We start from the raw sequence: 17784 nt of genomic DNA on the forward strand, positions 1-17784 counted from the left end.
TGCTTCAGCAATCTCTGTTCTATTCCACCCATGTTTTAGCGCAACTTTTCATTCAGCCTTAACATAATAACGCCTTCTACACCAGAGCAGAAAAAAAACCTGTTCATGTAAAGGATGGGAAGCACGATGGGTAAAAGGAAACAAGTGACTTGACTTGCAACAGTGCAGGTACCAGGTAGAGAAATAATAGCAAGTTTATTTAAATAAGCTTGAATAATTTATCCCATTTAGAAGGGAACATTTTTCCTGGCATGACCCAAAAAGAAAGGAACTAGTAAAAGGAGCATTTCTCTAGCACAAACATTATTAACAAATGCCATATCTATTCTATGCCACATTCTATGTGTCACCAGAAAGCAAAATCAAACTCACTGCAATAGAACAAAAAAAAAAAATGTACTAGGACATAGTGTACATTTTTCTTCCTTTCTATACTTCAAAGTCATAAGCACTCCTCATATTTCATGGTAAAAGGTTTTATTTCTTGGTTCCTGCAGCTCAGGTAATGATATCGTAACTCAAAGGTGGTGCAAGGCTCGCTATAGCTCTGACCTCGTAAACAATTTTAACATCCCTTCTCCGCATCCCAACAGATATAGGACTGCACCTGAGCAGCCAATATCTCCTCAGTAGGTACCTGTTTATTCAACTTGTAAGTGAGCACATGTGCTGCATATTAAAACCAACCTGGATGCAAAGTGAAGGTTTCTGTCTGCGTGAGGGAGGCCATCTTTCAACAAGCCAAGATAAATTTGCCAAATATCTGAGGTGCGTGGGAGGGAACACGAAATTAAGCCAAAACACAGCACAGACTCACAAAGCAAGGAGCACAGCACCGCATCTGCTACACACATCTACTCTGGGCTTCTTGAAGTGTTAGAGACAGCACATTGTTTCAGAGCGATGAAAGCAGTACTGCTGCAAATGGGGGCGGAGGAAGGACCCAGACAGAAGCAGCACTTCTGCTTGCCTTTCTGGGCGAGCCAGTAACAGGCAGAGCTCCTCGTGGTTGCTCCACAGCATCCTTGCCATACCACATCATTACCACGGGCTCAGATAAGGAGGGAACACTAAGGCCAGTAAAATGGAGCTACGAACCTCGAACCTCGTATGTGGAACCACGATCCTTTGGAAAAGCCAGGGCCTGTTCAGTGTCACTCTGGCTCTGCAGGGGACCGGAACAAACTGATAGAGAGGTATCCAAGATGCCTAAAGAAGGTTCTGGTTAGCTGAAATTAGTTGGTTAGCCAACTGGAAAACTGAAATGCAGGGAAAGAGCTGTAGCAGCCAAGAGACCTCTTGGGGAGAAAGAGGTCAGGAAACTGCATAATCAAGTCTCTATTTCTAGGTCAGACCTCGAGAGCTACCTTACAGATGTAAGACAATGGTGATCCCATGGCACTGTGAAAAAGCGTTTCCCACAAGAGATGAGGCTGGAGACGACCCCAGTTAGTCTGCTCCTCTGCCCCACAGGAGGATAACATGTACTTAAACCATGCTACCAGATGTCTAACTTATTCTGAAAATCCTCCAGTGCAGAGATTCCCCCACATCCCCAGGCAATCTGCACTGGCACTACAGATCTCTGTGATTATGAATTTTTTTTTTTTCCCCCTTGGGTCTACCCTAACCTTCTCTTTTTGCAATTTAAGCCCATTATTTCCTGCCCTGTTACCAGGTCCATCTTTACAGCCAACTTGTACACACACCTCTGGTTAAAGAAGAAAGGTGAAAGACATTTCAAGGTATCTTCAACTCTAAGCAAGTCCAAACTTTGAACTCCTTAAAGTGAGCTGGACAGTAAATGCTAACATAGGCAGCAGGTATGCCTTAGTCTCTTAAGCCTGCATGAGGACTATGAATCCATTAATCAAGGTCTGGACTAGTTAAAAAGACACTGCCTAGTATTTCAATTATTTCCTTCTGGAATAAGGCCAAAATACACTAGTTGATGTGAATAGGTAAAACAGAATCCACTACTTTCTGAAAAACCTCTTTGAGGAACAAATTGAAAAGTGCTCTCTTAAAGGAAATTTATTTTCCCTTATCACATGTACTTATTTGTAATCGAAGGTCTGCTTGCAAGATTCATGATGCTGAGCTCAGGGCAATAAACAATTTATTTTGAGAAATCACATACAGACTGAATGAAGATAGAGGAATTACAAGCTAATACAGAAAGAAGAGGCAGGTCAAATCAGCACTGAGCTATCTTGATAGTATCTCTATACAGCATCAGTAATGCTTAATAAAATTAGTTTTATACCAGGCTTCTTGTTCTTCAGAAGGTTTTTAGTAAAAAAACAACAACAAAGTATCTAGAAGAGGACCGGGGTTATTCTCCAAAACCAGCTGTCAGGTCTGATTTCCTATTTCTTTGGCACAACTCACCCATAGCCTCACCACCGTGGCTGACAACTTGCCTGTACAGAATCAACCAGGGCAGTGGCACCAACCAGATCCAAGCCTCCAGACTGTGGAAAAACTCCTGGTAAACATTAAAAGCCTTTTTCTGATACCTGCCAACACTATGGCTGGGGAGAGGAGGAGCTTCCATCTTTTTCATCATAAAAAGCACTAGGTAAATTGCCAGAGTATCACATTTCCATATTTGCTTTAGATTATTTTATAATGGGCAAATTCAGCCCTCCGCTATACTTCGACAGCCCCTACCAACTCTGTCCAAGTGACCTAAGTATAATATGTGACCCAATTGCATTTTAAAGCCCAAATAAGGTTCTTGCACTCCAAGCTGAGGCAGGCAACTTTTTTCTTTGCCCTACCCACAAGTCCCTGTGACACAATACTTCTGACATATTGCAAATTTCTGAAGAGTTATTCCTTCCAAACAAGTATCTTCCTTGTTATTTAGCTGGACTGAAGGGCAGTTCACCATCATTTATGACAGAGGCACAGAGACAAGTGAAGAGCAATTACTCAGCATTTGGTAAAACAAAGGCCTCGCCTTTAATAATTGCACAGTCACATTTCTTTGTGCAGGGTCAACCAGAACTCCAGAAGGGAGACTTGCTGATTGACACAAATATGTTTGTATTTAGAAGGGCAAACTACAAAGTCAAATTTGTAGTAAAAGGCAGTGTTTGCACAAGAGTTAACTTAGCTATTTGGCATTCTCAAAGAGCTCAACAATCCCACGGAAAATTGTCTCTCCTTTGCTCTGCTACAGTACATTTTTAACTCGAACTTTAATACAGGTGTACGAAGAGGTCACATTACCATGATCCCTGCAGAAGGCTAGCTAAACGCACAACCACAAGAAAGAGGAGTTAATAGTGACCTTTGAAAAAGCAAAGCAATACAGTGGGCAGAGCTCCTCCCCCCTGTATCCCCACAGTAGGCTGGCAGCTGCTAAAAACTCAGCACAAGTTAGAGCTACAGGGGTCCTCTGATTGCATGGAAGGACAAACTAATGTCCAACCAAATAGGAAAGACAGAGAGGAGACCTCCTTTCCCATACTTTCATACCCCAATTGCAGTTCATCTTGAACTAAAAGGACCAGCTCTGCACAGTGACTGTTCCAGTTCAGCCTAGCGGGAAGGAGATGTGATACTTAATAAGGCCACATACTGCTCTTGGGACTGCACCATTCCTGTTAAGACAAGGGCAGTTCCCTGCAGTGCTGGATCAGACCCATGGTGCATCTCCTTCAGCCTCCATCAGAGCCAGTGCTGCTCTTCCACAGTGGACAACGTCTCCTGCCCCTTTCTGCAGCCAGCCAGCTGCCCTCCTTGGCAATGCCGTGGCCATGCTCCTTTCCCTTCTGCTGCCGCTCCACACTCTACTGCAAGCAACTGTAGGTGGATTTTGTTCTCCTTTCTCTCACAAATCAAAGTGCTCTATCTATCCTAAAGCTATAAATGGGTGCTTTCACAGTGCCCACAACCCTTTGAGCTCACTTTCCCAAGCTATTGGGTGTGTTGAATTCAAGGTTACCAAGTACATTAATTCTGGGTACATTAAAACTGGGTACACGTTGCATATCTTCAAAGAGCCACCGAGAACTTTAAGGTGAATCAACTAAATGGATAAAGGATCTGTACATGGGTAGATTCAGCCAAAAATAATGGAAATAGTCTTGCGGGTGATTAGCAATGCACCTTAAGTTATACACACTGACTTCACCTCTTTAGCTGACTCCTTTCAACTTTCCTCCCCACATAGACAGGCCTTTGAACCTCAATGCATTACAAAACAGTGTACATTATCAGCCACATCTATATGTATGCATGCATACCCAGCACCCACTGAAGAAGTATCATGTCCAAGTATTGGATCCAGTATTTTAATCTTGTATGGATTTTCAGAAGCAGTCCAAATTTGGGTAAGCCTGACAGAACTGTGTCTGGGATTAGCACAGGCAGACAGTTCCTAATGTGCCATGGAAATGACTTCAGCAACAAACTGCAAAAAAAGTTCTTTCACATTAAAGTGTAACTATTGCTACTCTGAGATTAAATATTACCTGGAAAGTACTTTCATTAACTGCACAGTCCTTGATTAATGAGCAGGTGGAGTGCATATAGGGACCTGGTCCTGATTTCAGCTGTCTTATTAGCTCTACCCTGCACACTTCTGATCACCACAAAAATAAATGAAGAAATCCAAGAACTAATTATCAGTGGACAAAACGTGTCAACCTAATAACTGTGTTACAGTACTTCAGAGATTAAGAGGAGGTTGGCAGATGCGCAAGATGCAAACACTGAAGCCACTAAAAAGAAACAGCAACAGATTTCAACTATCTTTTAGCATCTCTGGTGCGTGAGACCACAGGAAGCCTCTCAAGAAATAGTCTATATTTCAGAATGGCTCCAATGCAATTTTGACTACTGCAATCGTTTGTTCATTGTTTTAACATTGATGGACGCAGGAGGAACATTCAATGTTAACCCCACTCCCAAGGAGGGGCGGGGGGGGCTCCCTCTTCCACCAGGGCACAGACCTTGAACACTGCCCAAAGGCCCCAGGGAGGCCTTCATCAGAGAGCACGAGTTTGGCAACAAGAAAGCCAGGGGCAGGGGAGAGCAGCCCACCCAGAGCTCCTGGAGGGTGCCGCTGCAGGTTTGAAGGCGCATAGGCTGGGGCTGCAGACCACGCACTGGGGAAGCCAGAACCATCTTCTTCAGTTTGTCAGCAAACACAGCTCTATCTAAGCATCTCCTGCTATACTTATCCAGCAGCCACTGCCCCCAAGCATTTCTGTGAAACAGTAGGGACTACCCACACACCCTCTTTTTAATTTGTGTTTACTTGTCTCTTGAAAAAGCCCAAAGAAATCTTTTACACACACCAGCTAAGTACAACAAAACTGAATACTCCAGCATCTTTAGAGTTCAGGCAACTCATGCTTTACTATTGATCTCCTATTTCTCCCTACGCTTTGGTTCTAATCTTCTCCATAATTACACAAGCTGCCTGACCTTTCTAAAGCTATCAATTCCCCCAAATCCATTTTCAAATTGCAATCCTTGAAAGACCCTGGGCACTGGATCAAGCTGTCTCAGCTTGGTGCAACCCCCGCCGCTATTGATGGCTTCCCTGAAACGCACGGGTACAGCTGGCCAGACCCTGAGCAAGGGTTCCCTGGACCCAGCTCCGGAGGAGAGCAGGCAAGGGGAATCTATCGATCCGGTCCTTTTAACATGCTAATTTGCCCAGTGGCTCCTTCAGTCATTGCCAGCCTGGACACTTCAAAAGGAAACTGTTTGCAAAGCACCAATGTCTTTTTCAACTGCAGAAAACACTTAAAACTGAAAACAAATGAATTCAAGCACCAAGTTCACAGATGCCTGGTCGGTATTCTTCAGCTCCCCAGACAGAGATGTTTGATGTATGGAAAGACAGACTTGTTAATTAATGCTATTAAAATGTGGCCTGGCAAAATGCCTCTGGGATTTAAAATGAGAAAATCCACACCCTTTAAGTGCACACTTTATATTAAAGATAGCCTGTATTAATATCAAAAAAATTCAGCCATAACCTCTTGAAGTGTTCCACTGATTTCCCCACCACCACTTCTCAGAAGTAAAATGTAGTTAAAATTAAATTTCTGTAATTCAATTTCTATAATTCAGCACCAACACTGGAGAACATTTGGACCTTTCTTAGCATTGACAATGGGGAAAATAAAGCCGATTGTTCAAACCCTTCAGACCGCTGAGAACGCACAGCAAAGGCCAGACAAAACCCTTGGTGTGACAGAGGCATTATTAAAATATTTCAGAAAGCAGCAGCGTTATTGACTAACGCCTTTGCTACCAACACACAGTCTTCAAATCACTGCCTAATACAATGTGAGGAATGGATACAATGACAGGATTTAATTAACAGTCTGTGGAAGTACTGAAATATGTGACATACGCAAGATTTGCAAACAGAACAGAAATCAACTGAGTGTTTTGCATCCATGTTTGTGGCTCACATCAGGCTTCTACTAAAACTGGAGACGAGCTGTGAAAACCAGGAGTGCTCTCCAAGCTAAGGGAGATAATGAGTTATAGCTCTGATCCACAGCATCTTACCCTGCTTTCAACGATTAAAGACCCAAAAACCTGAATTTCCCTTCAAGCACGTCTCTATTTCCAAGGCTAAAGTCAGCCTTGGTCAGCAAGCAAGAACAACTGAACCCAGAGGAAGGAAGAGCCTCAGCCACCAAGCTCAGCCTGCTCCTCTGGGCCCTGGCCCAGGGCGGCTGCGACCCACTGAGCCGAGCACCGGCTGCACCAGCAGCACCATTCAGCCCCTCCACACTCACCTGCCCCCGCGGCAGGAGGGAATCCGGGATGCCGCTGACCTCTAACCCATGGCCCTAGGGACAAAAAGCCCATCAGAATCCACAGGAGAGCGTAGGCAAACAGCAGGGAGCCGACTGTCAACCTGACATTGGCTCTGGAGTGGGCAGCAGCATCAGAGCAAACTTATTCACAGAAACAAGGCATGAAGAGATAACACCAGAAAACATGAACAAAATGGAACTTGTTTCCTTGCCGCTAAATTGTTAGCTTTATGGGACATCATGCTGAACGGTATGAAAAAAAATCCAATTTGCTTTGAAGCGCATTAGTCTAACATCCTAATTATTGTTTACATTGCCATTTGCCTTCTATTAAGAATTGAATAATTACCCAGCGCTCCATAGTTTAAAAATACAAGTAAACAGGATTATCTGGGTAATTAAGACACTGTACTGCAGCTTTGTACTGTGGCTGTACAAAGTATTCACATATACAAGCAGAAGCAATAGTTATCGATTGCCTTAGTTCAAGTCGTGTTTTAAGGAGTTCCAGCGTGCAAGATGGGTAACTCATTAGAGAAAGGTGACCAATGCCTCTTGACAAGCGTGGAGGGGAAGAAGCTATCTTACAGCCAGGACACTAGATCGAGTCTTCCCTCTGGTCTCATCTCAGTCACAGACATCCTGTATGCCTCTAGAAAAGTTACCTAGTCTTCCTCCCTCCGTCCTCCAGCCACTGCAGCACAAGAGCATCCCTCCTCCTCCTGCCCAGGAGCCACAGCTTTGCCCAGCCTGCTCAAACCGCAGCCCCTCTGCAGCTTGTGCGTGCTGCACCAGGCCCCCAGTAAATACGAGGCCTGTTTCCAAGCACATCTCTTTCAGCGCGTTTGTAGAGATGAACTTAGTTTAACAGATTCCTTTAGCGAGATTTAAACCCACCCATCTAAAAAAAAAAAAACAAAAAACACAAAAACAAAAACAAACGTAGACCAGCAAACTGAGTTTCCTCTAGGCATCCATGACTAAATGAGCCAAAGCAAATATCAACTGTACAGTATAGCTGCTTTTTTTTTTTTTTTTACCTTAATAGCCCATCCACATTGTACTTTAAACAGCATGACCTCCCCTTCTGGGGGACTATTAGGACAAAAGCAAAGTTTTTGCATGTTCCTTTGTTGTTTTAAAGAGCCTTTCCTCCATTTAATTACACCACCAGGTTTCACACTGCGCAGTTTACTACCCCTGTGAAATTACCTTCAAGTTAAACACTAATTGGACATCCAACAAAAATGAAAACCCCCCACAACCTTGTTTTTCCTTCTGGTTTCTTATAGAATATGTCCCAACACAATCAGGGTCCCGATTTCATACTACTGATTTATAAAGACACAAAATGAAAAACACTACTTTAAAGAAATACAGTAAATTTGTGCAGCATGTGTTCTAACTTATATCAATAAACCTTTCAACAAATCCATTTTGAACAAGCCTGTGTTTGGGGAGCATTTAACGAGCCTCAGCTTTATTTCAAGCCAAAGGCAATTTTAAGTAAAGTTGAAATAAAGAAAAGTTAAAAAGAAAACAAAGCCACTAAAACCTAAAATAAAATAAAATATGGGTTCTTGTGTAATCATGAGGCTTAAGAAAGCAGAACTTTTCTCACGGATTATTTTCTTTCGATAAATACAGCAGTTCATTTGTGCATGTTCACCCAAGTGCTACCAGCCCCTTTTCCCCTTTGCACCAAACTACAACTGTAGGCCAAGCTCATTTCTGCTGCTAGGCCTGCAAAGTGAGGGGCACTACACCAAGGCTGAGCAGATCAGCTCAACACATAGAAAATGTCATAAAATGTAGTGCTTTTTGATGCACATGCATGTGTGCACACTTACAGCACAGGGGGATCCCACCTCCCAAAACAGTCATTCCCCTACCCTAGTTGAGGTTGTAGCTACAGAAGGGCTTCATGGTCACCGGTGAACACCTAGAGGAGATGATGCCTAAGGGCCTGCAGCCCCACCAGGCATGCGAAATGGCACTCCCTGCATCTCCAACCATCGTTTTACAAACAAGGCCAGTATTTCAGAGCATAGCACTTTCCCACACGCCCACTTGAAGCAAGCAAGTGGGCTGCAGAGACTGGGGAAGGAGTGATGATCAGTCATAGTCAAGAGGAGACCTCAAGACACAAGGAGCACACTGTGCAAATATTACACTATCTCTTAAAGAAAGAGATCAAAAAAAAAAATCAAAACAGGAACCATGTGCATAAAATCCAAATCTTTGAGCCCTGCATAAACAGGAGATTTTGGCTGGCGTTTCCAAAGGAAGCTCTTATCTCCTTTGTGAAATGGGGAAATGGGTGTGCTACTTTGCATGAGGGTGTATACAAAAAAGATGTAAATGAGGAATTTGCTGCATGCAAAAGGCAAAGAGGCCAACAGCTGCCAAGCCCCATTCACAAGGAGAGCTTCCTTAGTCTCCAGCAGGAGGAAAGAGAAGGGAACCAACATGTTTGCTTCCCAGGGAGGTGAAGCAGGCTCTGAATATTCATAAAATGGCCATTTAGTCATGGGAGTGTTAATTGTCTCTGATTCACAAAACTGTGTGACCTCACCTGCTCCCCACAACATGTCAAAAGGATGTGGCATAATGGGACGAAACCAGATAAGATATTTATCTCACAAGTTTGGGGGGCTTTTTGATGCAGTCTCAAAAGACTGAAGTGTACTGCTGAGCATTTCTTTAATCACTTCTCACAAGCACAACAGAGACCAAGCTCAGCAGAGCATATTATTAGACAGATAATAACCCTTACCCAGCCAAGATCTAAATACCAGTCATCACACACAAGATGAGCTGTCTGGAAAGTTTTGGGTTGTTTTTTTTTTTGTTTTGTTTTGTTTTTAAAGACACACACTTTTGTTTTTAAAGAACACACAAAAAACAGAAGACAGTCTATATGCCCCACAAAAGACTACCCAGACCTGCCATGAAATTCATACCACCACAACATCTCATCTGGCTTTGATTCTGAGGACCGTGCTTTTTACTGGTAACACACAGAATAAGGCCCAGATATTGCTCTCCTGTGTACCAGCACAAATTTTGTCAGGAATTCAGGAGGAAGCAATCCCAGCCTTTCTCCAAGGGATACACGAAGGGACAATTGCTTGACAACCGCAGCTTGACTTCTGAGGGGGCCAGAGAGGAGAAAAGCAATACAGAGCCTGCAAGGACATTTAAATGCAGATTTTGAAATGCACCAGGTGGTACAAAAAACACAGAGGGGGCAACCCTTGGAAGATCTATTGAGCTACATGAGAATGTAACATAACCAAATCAGTCCTTCAACCAACTAAATTTGGTTCAGACAGACTGTGTTTCAGTACCGCTCCCATGCCCCTCCTGGTAGCTTCCGTCTTCTCAGCTCCTTTTAAAACATAACATGTTTAGTCTGTGCATTTTTTTCCCCCCTGCCAAAAATGATCAACCTGAAAAAAATCCTTCTGAAATCTCAAATCAGTGCAGTCTTAGTCACCCTTCTGATTACCCTTTTGTGCAGCCAGACCGTTCATCAGTGTTATTCTGACAAAAAAGGTTGTCTGACTAAAATGGGAAAGTACACACAAATTACTTCACTTCCCCACCCCTACAGAACCCACCATCCAAAAATCTTATCACAAAAAAAAAAAAATATATAATTAGACTGTACCCTTCTGATGTAAACTAACTGCTCTCTCAATGATCACAGCCACTCTTCAAAGCCTCCGAGATAAAAAGAATCTTATCATTCAAATTACTACTTCTTAGGGATGCTCTTATCAAAGTTTGAAGGAAAATTCTAAAGCCAGCAGTGATATGAAACCAGGACTGAGCCATATTTTAAATGACATTGGATTTTCTGCCAATTGGCCAATTCACAACTCAAAAAAGCAAGTGTAGATGAAGACAAAGCTGTTGGCTCTCATAACCTTTACAATATCACAGTAAAAATCTCAACTGTCTCACATATTTATACTAAATGGCAGGTCTAAAATTGAAATTTGTGATTTCACAGCATCAAAATCATCACAGATGGCTACAGTCTATTGCTTCTTTAATCTGTCTTTTCTCCCTTCCTGCTTGTTTTCCCTCCTCCTGAGTTAAAAAAGATATGCGATTTATCATAAGGAAATCATAAGTAAATCCAAACCACATTATATTAATGTGTAACAGAACAATTTACATAACAATGAGGCATACAAGTGAATTTTAAAATTACCTTATGTCTCAACTTTGCCCTAAAGCACTAATTACCTTAGCCTTGAGATGTGCCACTAGTTGGGATACTCATGTTCCATCAACAATATTCCACATTTATGCTCTCCTAAATGCATAGCCATTAACACGGGAAGTTTGGGCAAGAATAAACAGTAATAAAAACAACAGCAAGTTGGGATTTTTTTTAGCATCCAGTTCACATGTACAAATTCAGCTGTAAACAAAGAATCAGTGCTTACCTAATATTTCTACTGATCAGGACCAATTTTGTGGAACCACTCCTGTGACACACCTGTGACGCTTCCCAAATAAGTACGGATTAAATACTTGGCTTCCTTCCCTTCCTACCCTGGGTTTTTGCATATATACATATACATAACGCACACACACAGATGTTCAGTAAGATAATTATTATCTATAAAATCAGCTTGGAAAAAAAAAAAATAGCAGTCAGAGGAAGGACAGGTTTTTGTCATCATATTCAAACACCTCCATGCCACCAACACATTTTTTTTAAAAATCCTGTTCAAGGTCAGAGAGTCATTAACTCCCACTACAGGAACCACTTTAGATGTGATGTGGCTTCCCATTACGCTTCCCGCACACACATTGGAAATTAAGCAAAAGCAGCTCAAAGAAAATGTATTCTTTAAAAAATCGGAAGGTTGAGTGAACTTGAAGCAGCTTTTAGGGCAACCCAAGCACCAACTGGTCTATCCCAGCACTGTACGGCAGGGGGCAGGTCCCAGGAGAGGACAGGGAGCTCCAACATCTCCCATGGATCTCCCAACAAGTGCAAAGCCCCAATCCACTGGCCTACACTATTTCTGCCCACCAAGCTTTTGTCAAACATTTAAGATCTTAATCAATCCTAACTCTAACCCTAGGATCACAGAGGAAGATGGATGAGGAAACGGACAACCTCTGACCTTTCCTTGTATTTGTCCTGCCACAGTCAACCTATTGAAAAACAATTGAGGTGGAACCTGCTCACCAGCTCCAGTCCCAGCCCTGCACTCTTTCACAGCCTTTCCCAAACTCAAAGTCTCTCCCCCTGCCCCCAATCCTCTGTACCAAAACCACAGGAATCCTCCTCACTTCATCCTCCTCCTCCTCCCCTCCAAAAACCTGCTGGAGCAGAACGTTTGCTGAACTGTGAAGTTAAGTGGGCTAAGAAAAGGGGAAGCCTCATTCAGCAGTGTCAAAGGCCAAACTGCTTTAACGGTCTCGCTGGAAACCAGAGAGCAAGCTGCATGGTTCTGGTAAACTTCATGAATTCACGAAGAGGAGGTTCCCAGTAAACTGTTCTGGCTGGAAAATGGCAAATGTGAGAAAAGGAAACCACAAATAACCGCTGATGAAATGGGTTTAGCGCTTTCAAATTACATGCTGGCTCAAATCCTCTCAAAATGACTACTACAGGCCAACTTCACCCTGGAGAGCCCAAGAGACAGAACATTTCTATCTCCTTTGTAAATATGGCATCGCCTGATCTTCCTTTTACTTGGGAAACAGAGAATTGGGTTTCCTGAGCCCAGGCTTCCCTGGGTGCAGCTGAGAGCTGGTATGTAAGCTGACATTCATCCTCAAGGTCTGGTCCAACACCACAAAAATACATTTAAAAAGCATCCAACTATCACCACTGCCCACCAGCAAAACCTCAAGAGGTTTCCCTTGAACAACACAGGATTTGTTAGGCAATTAGCTAATCATGTCTGGGCCACTGACACTGAAAAATGGTAGATGTGTGTCAGAGTGACCCAGTACTGACCTAATAGGCCTTAGGAGAAGGCGGAGTAATCTCTGTGCCATAAACCCAAGATGCTTTACCCCCCCCCCATTTACTTCCTCCTCTCACAACCCAGGCTGTAAAGGTGTCAAGAAGGTTTGCCCAGAAGTTAGAAGTAACAGCATCTCCCCAGCCACCAACGGCTCTCCCCAGCAGCACCCAGTCAGTACCACAGCCACAGGTTCACATGTTTAATGATACACAGGTTTTCAAGGTTTCATCTCACAGGATTTAAAAAAAAAAGAAAGAGGAATTTACCCCAGGTGGGATGCCCCGTCATCATGCCACTCATCTTTCAGGTCTCTCTACAGCCCATGGTAATTTTGTTGCCGATATGGCACACTTAGGCTTTTTCCACATAGCAAAAACACTAGAAATTAAGGCTGAAGTTTATACTTAGCGCTTCTTTCCTGCCAAAGCTTATTTCAATGCATAATAATGAACTTCATATTGACTGTAAATTATCATTTAAAAGAAATCAAGTAGGACATTCAAAAGACACTGTTCTCTTAGGAGTCTAGCACAAAACCAATCAGTTACTTGCTCTGCTATCTTGTTCTTAGTCTCAAAATGAAAAAAAAAATTACCTAGTGAAAAACACAGCAAAAAGATGTGAAGCAAAGACATCTGGCTCCAAAGAACCTTTTCCAAAAACATGGCTCCAAATACACTAAGGAGTTGAGCACCTTCAATTCAGCACCCAGCAAAATTAAGCCCACTGACCTGTGCAAGAATCCATTTAAGTTTGATCTTAATTTATGCTTACACGAGCAAGAGTTTAGAATAAGCTGAGGCTAAAGATATTTTATTTATAAACTCCCTTCTCTCCTTCCCTAACCTTTTACAACTTCTTTTTCCAGAGAGGGGAGGTGAAGAGAACATAGGTATTGAGGTTTTTTCTTTTTAGGATAATCTGTCTTTTATACAAACTTTAATCCCTAATTCTGCAGCACACAGGATGGTGTGTGTGGGAGGGTGGGGTGGAGACTTTTAGCATTTCTAAGAGTATCCTAGCACCTCTATTATTAAGCTAACAATGGAGACCCTCTGAGAAATGAAAATATTTAACAAAGGCAGCAGTGTCAAATATCAAAGGGTATTTAGTGCTAAAAATTTGCAACAAGTAAAACACCAAGACCTCCCCTTCCCAAAGTGGGAAAGTAATCCAGCTAAAACTCCTGCTCCCCCACTCCTGGAGTGGTTCTTACCCCACTGCATTATCCAAAGGAGACTTTGCCAGAATTTCCTGTGCTTAACAAAGCTCACTTCAGATAAAACTTGAAAGATTTGTCTCTTTAAACAACAGTAGCTCAACTGCACTGTTTTCCAGTTATTCACATTTTGGTAACTATCATGAGCCAATTCAAATTTAGGTGCCTGCTAGAAAATGTGTTTTGCCTTCTGCCTATTACGGCAGTATCATTTGTTTTGTATTATATAATTCTTAGCCTTGCCACCTGGAGATATTGGACTTCTTCATTAAACCCCTCTGTCCCACCACATCCCACAGGGGCTGCTAATTACTGGCTTTACTCCATTTAGTCTCATCTCCGATTCAATTATGCATTCAACTAAGCCCTAATGAAGAGTACAATACAGCTCATCCTACCTTGGCATTCACCATTACGTTCTTCATAGCCAGCATTGCACAGACAGTTGCCAATGGGCACCAGCCATTCGCCATCTGCCCCACAGTACATTTTTGGCACATCCTTCTCTTCCGAGTTGTTGACGCAGGAGCCACGAACCTCCACCAGAGAGGATGTATCAGCTCCAGTAATGGTGTCTGGAAACTGTGCCAGGTTTCGAACTGTCAGCGGGCACTTCTTATAGAAGACACGAACAGACACCAAAGCAATGCAGGCACCGACATCCTGAAAAGCCAAGTAAAATCCTTTCTTGCTGAGTGGTCCCACATCCCGTATCTCTGTATTCAGCTTCATGATCCTGTCACCAATGTCCACCTGGGTGAAGCTCTCATCCGCAGCGATGGTGTCAATCTTGGCAAACTGGCTTTCTCGAATAAAACGCTCCTTATCATTGTTTGATTCATAGTAATAAAGGTTGAAAGTCTCTTTGCAAGTTCCCATGACACCTGGCAGGCTGTTGCAGTCCCTTAGCGTGAACTTGATTTCAATATATACCCTTTGAGCCCCCTCACGGGGAATCCAATCAGTTCGTAACCAATTATTCTGACTGGGCTCCATCACATTGCAGACTTGATAAGTGCGGATCGGAGTGTTCTTCTCATCCATAATGCTTACTTCCTCCCACTGCGAAGAGGGAAAGGGGAAGAAAAATATATGAGTATTAAAAGGAACATCAGAGCTTCACAGCAAGTATAATCTGCACTTTCACAACTAATGTGGTGATTGCGTTTTTTCCATTACAGGAAAACAAACAACAAAAATCCCCAGTAGACCAAGCCATAACGAGGACCCCAACTACTTGGACATTAAAAGAAGAATCTGTTCAGGAGAAACAAGCTCCAAATCAAGTAACACCTTGAGGAGCAAGCATGTGTTTTAAAGGCCCTCTGAACCAATCCAGGAATGCTCTATCAACTGACTATGTTTATTTGCACTACAGTTCAGTCCGCAGGGCCCTGCCTAGATCAGGGCTACACACAGCACTTTACAGATTCATAGTACAGCACTGACCCTACAGCATTTCCTCTGCGGCAGAGGAGGCAGGTAATGCATGGACCCCACCTTGTACGTGGGAATATCAAACAGTGAGATCGCATGACTTAGTCACACAAAAAGCACAGTGCAGAGAGAGTAACATCCACATTCCTGGCATCACTACCACGTATTTTAAACTCTTAAGCTACCCCTTATTATTTCTCTAAGCTAGCAACTACTTTCCTGGGCTAGCAATATCCCAGACACACTCAAATAGTCTTTACCTTGGAGCTGGGCAGAAATAGCTGTCTACAGAGAACTGGATCCTTGACTTGGGTGGCACTTAGAAATGGGACAACAGGTAAGGAGACAACATCATCAGTCTACCAGCAACACTGCCATAACTTTGCTATCCAAACAAAGTTTATTAGCGGGAAGGTGGGAAAAGAAGGAATATTACACATCCTGTCCTAGAGGAAATGTCAGGAAATAGCTAAACTCATTCTCAAAAACCCAAAAGGTTAGCAGAGAGGGTAAGTGCTGAAAGATCAGGGTAACAGCATGCTTCAAAACTCAAACCCTCAACTACAACCCTCAAATCAAGTTCAGGCATCTTCAGAAGTGCCAAACTAACCAGCAACATAATTATAAAACAACAATACATGCAATCCAAGGAAAGAAGAGATCTGGCCCTGATCCAGTAGTTCAGCATGATGTACTTAGAAAAGGAAAGCACGCATAATCAACAGTTTCAAAAAAATTGTTTTAAGGATTATCATAGACAGAAGAAAGTTTATCACAGTGCTCTCCTGGTAGGGAGAGAAGGCGAAGTAGAGGCATTAGGGAGAGATATCTTTCCAGCAAAAAACCCATAGCGCTTCAGTATCAGAAAAATCCTTCTTAAAAAAAATAATGTATTAGATAATGATATATTGTCTGGGTTTGCAGGCAATACAGTGAAAAAATAGAAAATATAAAATAAAAATAAAAAATAAAATATAAAATTATAAAAATAAAGTTATCCTTGGAAAACAGTAGTAACTTTGAAGAGACTTCCCAGAAGTGCTTTTCAGAACTCCTGAAGCCGTGGCTTTGATAAACAGAAGCCGCCTTAATATTAAGGGGCTTCTTGTATAATATCCTGCATTCTTCTCACAAGGGTTGCTCTTATGCAAGTGATTTTTACTTAAAAAGATTCCAGCTTAGCTGAATCTGTTTATAGAATGACAGTAGTTAGCACAATGAGTCACTAGGAGCAGAAAGAATAATATTTTATTTGCTGCCTAGAGATAACTGCAAATTAAGACGAAGGAGAGGGGGAAATCAATACTCAGCATGTCACTCCTTTTCACAGAAAAGGAAAAAATAAATCTTAAAGTCATCTATCAATGTAAAGCATAGCATGGTGTTAGTAAGAAGACAGAGTTGTTTAATTTACAGCTGCCACAGAGCTAGTTTACTGTTACAATATTGTCTTTATAATCCATCACTTTCCATTCTGCTTATCTTCAAACCGCCTACCCTACCTATATTGTGTGTGGTACAAGAGAGAGGAAGCATAGGGAAATAATACTTGTTGATGGGATTTCCTTTACTGCATTTACACAATGGAGGATGCTGCTAGAGGATTCAATAAAGAGACCACTGAGGTCAACAGACAGACTGCAACTAAATCCAGCAAGTTTCAGATCAGGTTCTCAATACGCCCCGTCTCCTGACAAACACACAAATATATAGAGCTGGGTTTCTTATTTCACAGAGACATGTACACAAAACACACCTAAGTGCATCTTACTGCCAGAGTTGAAAATAACTACGGCCCCAAATTTCCAGCCACTGTAAATGATTTGTAACTCTAAGTATGGTGGTCAAAGCTGTAACTTTTTGCTATCAAGCTGAAATTAGCTTTTATAATTCAACTCTTCCCACAGTTTAATGATGCAGAGTAAAACATTTGGGACACAAAACCTGCTTTTCAACTGTGAAATGCAAGAGTAAATCATTAATTACATTTATAATGCAATTCATTAATTCCTCCAGGGCTACTATATATTTGATTACTGCTAGTCACTGCTAAATGACTGTGTTTATTTCCAGCCCTTCTTATCCACACAACCCTCACACCTCACGAACTCTGTGGTATAGATCTAGAAAAATACCTTTTTTAATAGACAATAAGGCACACACAGTTAAAGAAAAACTAGCACTGAAGGACAGAATCTTTCCAGAAAGATAAAGGAGTTCATTTCTGCTGCTTGAAATAAATCTACAGCATATGAAGTTAAAATAAATGCTTTCCAAGCACTGTATCTCAGAGACAGACCATGTACTCTTAAATTTTTCACTACTGGCT

General features: G+C 42.2%; 1 protein-coding gene across 1 annotated transcript in view; it reads right to left on the minus strand.

Moving 5' to 3' along the window:
• Positions 1-17784, minus strand: part of EPHA4 (EPH receptor A4) — a 109489-nt gene that overhangs the window by 88665 nt on the left and 3040 nt on the right. The window contains exon 3 of the mRNA XM_052804012.1: positions 14417-15080. Within this exon, the coding sequence (XP_052659972.1) occupies positions 14417-15080 (664 nt within the window). The remainder of the gene's footprint in view (positions 1-14416; positions 15081-17784) is intronic.

Source organism: Harpia harpyja, chromosome 12 (assembly GCF_026419915.1).
Source record: "Harpia harpyja isolate bHarHar1 chromosome 12, bHarHar1 primary haplotype, whole genome shotgun sequence".
Lineage (NCBI taxonomy): Eukaryota > Metazoa > Chordata > Aves > Accipitriformes > Accipitridae > Harpia > Harpia harpyja.